Source organism: Lutjanus erythropterus, chromosome 15 (assembly GCF_056507025.1).
Source record: "Lutjanus erythropterus isolate fLutEry1 chromosome 15, fLutEry1.hap2, whole genome shotgun sequence".
Taxonomy (NCBI): Eukaryota; Metazoa; Chordata; class Actinopteri; order Lutjaniformes; family Lutjanidae; genus Lutjanus; species Lutjanus erythropterus.
Genome location: NC_139331.1, coordinates 8,519,743 through 8,524,670, shown reverse-complemented (window position 1 = coordinate 8,524,670; position 4,928 = coordinate 8,519,743). Strand labels below are relative to the sequence as shown.

Here is a 4,928-nt window from a genome sequence, read left to right as displayed (position 1 = left end):
ATAACTGTTTACAGCACTAAGTCACATACTTTCACTGATTTTGGTGAAACTGGATATTTTATGGAGAAAATGTTTTCTGGTTGTCCCCCTGATGTCCTCTGGCTGCCCTTTCTCAACTGTCAACAGTGAACTCCTGCTAAAGGTTGCTGCTGTTAGCTAGTTAGCTAAGTAGCCATAATTCAGAGCACAGGGGGAGTGTAGGTGCTTGCACCACTAGCACAGGAGCTTTGGACTGCAGGTAGGACAAGGTTTTCAGGCCCGGGATGGCAGAGGAATGCTGGCAGAAAGCGGCAACGGTAACATGCCAGATTTGAGGCCGGGCAAGTGGGTAACGTCACTGGACTCAGCCTCTACAGATGTCATGGCAGAGGCAACAGAGAAGCTGAGAAGAGAATAAGACGGTGACTGAGCCAGAGCCCGCTAGACTAGAGAAAAGGGGTTGTTAGAGCAGTGTGAAATAAAAGGCTGCAAGACAGACACTGATCTGGCCTTCTACTAGTTGTCCAACAGCAAGAACTTGGACTGGCTGTTTTTCAATGTCTTTTGTAGTTGCAGTTGCTTGATGTTTAAGCAAAGTTGTCGACTACCTAGTTTTTGATAGTATGTTATGATTTCACAACAAATACACATACATAGCTGTTAATATTTATGGCTGAGGTGCGTAAGTGAATTGTACATCAAAACAGGGGGCAGCAAATCAAAAAATATCTTAAAGGGATAGTACAACATAAATGAATAGTGACCAGTTTTCAAAAGAAAAACACCACTGAAAAAAAACCCTGGTGTAATCTAAGTCTCCTAAAGCCCCAACATTCCACTTATTTTTGCACGCACACTGTCACACTGCACATGCCCAGTTCAGACGGTGTGCATGCACACATGAACGTGACCCCAAGCTAAGGGTCTACAGTGAAGATTTAGGCTAAAAACATGGTGTAAATGATAGCATTCAAGTCAACTTGGCATGTCAGGCCTTTAGAAGACTTGGGTTACACCAAGCGAGCAGTATAGAGGCATTTTACAGTTTTTGTTTTTTTTTCCTTTTTTTCAGTCAGACTTTTTGGGTGAGCTATTTCTTTAAAGTATTTTGTTAAGGTTAGGTAAAGACCATGGTGTTGGTTATGTGTGGACAAGCATTCAACAGGGACATGAGACAGGACATGTCTCAAAAATTTATCTCCAGTGTCGTCCTACAGTTTGTAATACCAAGTGAGATGCCAACGTGAATATATCAACTCACAAACTGGACTGAAAAATGTTGCTGGTGAACATAATCCATGCAGCAAATGACATTTAATCTCTAACATGTTTGGTAAAACCATAAAACCATGTGACTGAAGAGGACCAACAGAAGATGAATCTGAAGAAATCCAACAGGGTCCTTACACCATTCATAGCTCGGGCCCTAAAAATGTTTACCGTGCATCTTGGTTTTACCGCTACAGCTTTTAAATAAAATGTCATATTGTACTAATTTTAAACTAGAAAACAGCTTACTTTCTGATTCTGAGAGAGGACATGGCCAAGTAGATGAAACGTCTCACACAGTTCAAATGTGCTATGGGCACATCTGAAAGTTTTGTCTCTCCAATTATCACCCCAATGTACTGGTTCAGTTCAGATAACCTCAGGCAAACCATTACCTATCGAGTGGTCTGCATCTCTCTTCTGTATTTTTCAACATGTTTATTGGCCTTAGATTTGAGACAATTTCTTAATCTACTGTGTGCCCTTTTCTGGGTAAAGCATTCACATATATTACTTTACATCCACTAGTGTTGCTACTAAACATGACATCTTGTTTGCTGTTTGTTTTTCCTTTTTTAGTCCCACCTTCTTTAGATTTTTGCTTTGGCATTTTAAACTCACTAGCAACTTTACTTTTCAATCTCTGTGTGACTTCTGTGTTTACACATGGCCCTGAATCCGACATAGACATATGTTAGGATTTTTCTGAAGAACAAATTTAAGAAAAAAGTAAAATATTTAGGAAAAAAATGTTAGTGAATGAGGCCTGATGTGTTTAGTGAACATAATGCCACCTTATTTAACATGTTTGGTTGAGGCTGCTGGATTATAAATACCCACATATCCAATAAAGGGCAGGACAGCGCTGCTGACACTAACCAACACTCCGAGTGGCCAGGACAGGGAAAATAGGATGCTCTAGTATGCATCAAAACTTAATGTAACATGTGCTGATGATTTGTGACTGCCCTCTGTTTCTGATAATGAAGCATAAGGTACCCTTTAGTGGCTGCATGAGACGTGACCATGAAGATGTTTTTAATAAGTGGTTAATGCTGTGAAACGCTCACAATTTAGGTACAAAAACTACTTGGGTTGCAGGGCGAAACTCACATGACAAAGTCACATCTCACTGAAGTGACTCTCAAGACAAAAAGTCACTTAACCAAAGTCTACCATCCCACCCACCTCCTTCGTATGTGGACTTTCGTCCTGTATGTACTAGGTCAACCTGTATGATTCGCTGAAGAGCAGTGACAGATCAACAGTATGTAATGAGTTGGGAATGAGACTGGGAAGCTTTAATCCATTCCTTAGATGTTTGCTCTGTGTTTTGGATTTAGAAAGGCCAAATAAAGGCAAAATTAAAAATATGCAACCCTTCATTCTAAATCCCAATGCACACAGCTTCATCGTGTTGAGAAATCCAAAATGATTATGCCTGTTGGACCTAGTTACAGTTGTTAAGTCATGATTGGACAATGACTGCTGAGGGAAGGGGTTTATCAAATCTCGCCAAGTGCAGTCAAATACCCGGATGTGTTCTTCCCCCGCCCGTTTTATCGAGGATGCATTGGGTGGGGACTTGTGTGGACTTGGGGCAGCCACGTATCCCAGAATGCATTTCGTAGCAACAATGGCAGAGGAGAAGACCCACAAGTGTCGAAATATTACTGTTCTAGTATCACAAAATGTAATTTTAAGATTATTTTATGTGAGAATGTAGACGTTAAAACTTAAAATCTGTGACTGATTCATCACAATATCTCGTAGTTTAAAATTTGCTCCTTAGTTTTCAGAGATGTGTCATCCTGGTAATGGGATGGCCAGCATACCTCGCCAGGTAGCAAGATGATCGGGTGGTTAACATTCATGTTACCCCAAGACGAGATGAGATGGTGACATCATGAAGTATGCTAACATCCCAATTGCAGAATGACCGTCCTGCATCCTCCCATCCTCGAGAGACTGTACTCCCAAGTCGAACTTGCTAAGTCCAAACTGCCAAGTACTTAAGTACTGAACTTGGCGTACTTGGTATTGAGAAAGGTCTAATCATCATTTGATTTATATTAAATTTTCACAGTGTGGTCTACAGTTGCTATACTGTAACATAGCATATATTTGGTGGGTGTTCTCTATCGCCACCTAGTGGAGACAAAAAGGAGCACTGAAGTCCCTACTGTGGTGTCCAAAACATGAAAATTTTAGAGCCTTGTTGACTAGCTGGCATCCAGCAATGTGGCTGAGGTGGCCACACACCCCAACGCACATGTGGTTGGGCCGACCGTAGCCGCTTACTGCTTTAATTTGTTTTAAAATTGTTGCTTGAAGTTGTAGTGATTACTTTAATCACTTGATCATTTAACTGATCATTTGAAATTGTGTGTTTGTATGGAAGATCAAAAACATACACATAGAGATACATGATTATTCATCATACTGATGTTCACTAAATACCACTCCCATGAACTTTATATGCAAATGAGTCCAGAAAAATGTTGTGATCTCATCTGTTTGTGCTCAGTAGCACAGAGACCAAGGACTGTTAACAGTACAGATACACAAACCAGGATGAATGAGCGTCATGTGAAAAATTAACTTATAATCTCTGTCTACAGAAAACTAGATACTGTTCATTTTCTTGATTGAAAGCATCTTATTGTTATCTTACAATTAATGATCATTTATGAATGGGAACTGAATTTTCTTTCAACAGATCTGATGTTGTCGAGGACAAACGTCTCTGCAATGAATCTTTAAATGTATCTGGCATGAGAACAGTCACCACATCATATTTATTATGTATATTTGTTGGCTCTTTATCAGTTCTTATAATGTGCGGAAACTTTCTTGTAATAACTTCCATCATTTACTTCAAACAGCTCCACACTCCGACAAACTTCCTCATCCTCTCTCTCGCTGTAGCTGATCTGCTTGTCGGGGTTTTTGTTTTGCCTTTTAGTGTGATTCTGGCTGTAAGCTCTTGTTGGTATATTCAAGATTTACTCTGTAAGGTACGAGGAGGCTTGGACATGTTTCTGTGCGCATGTTCTATTTTGAACTTGTGTTTTATTTCTGTTGACAGATATTATGCTGTGTGTCAGCCTCTGAGTTACAGAACTAAAATAAATGTCCGTAATACTGTGATAATAATCCTGGTGAGCTGGACTGTTTCTGCTCTAGTTGGAATTTGCCTCACAATCGGTGGACTGAGACAAGGACAATATAATCAAAGGTGTGTTTTATTTCAAAAAACAAGTTCAGCAAGTCCAGGAACTGTTTTGGCATTTTACCTTCCATCTTTCATAATGTCCACTATCTACCTAAAGATTTTGATTGTGGCACAGAGACAGGCCCGAAGCATCCAGAACACAACCTGTCAGAGCACAAAGTCTGAAAGTAAGATGGAGAGAAAGGCGACTAAAACTCTGGCTATTGTGATGGGAACTTTTCTCATATGCTGGACTCCTTTCTTTCTTTGCATAACCTTTAACCCTTTGAGTAATTACACAATACCAGATGCTGTGATTGAAGTGTTTAAGTGGTTTGGATGGTCAAATTCAATGCTTAATCCGTTGATCTATGGTTTCTTTTACAGCTGGTTTCGATCAGCTTTCAGAATGATCATTTCTGGGAAAATATTTCAAGGTGATTTTACTCATTCTAAACTCCTTTAA

At 39.9% G+C, this 4,928-nt stretch overlaps 1 protein-coding gene across 1 annotated transcript; it reads left to right on the top strand.

The window, feature by feature from the left end:
• The first annotated feature begins 4,021 nt into the window (after window positions 1-4,021).
• On the top strand, window positions 4,022-4,928 carry LOC146314018 (trace amine-associated receptor 4-like). The gene has a single exon (XM_084737512.1). It carries the CDS (start codon window positions 4,023-4,025, stop codon window positions 4,926-4,928), a length of 906 nt encoding a protein of 301 aa, XP_084593638.1. The 5' UTR covers window position 4,022.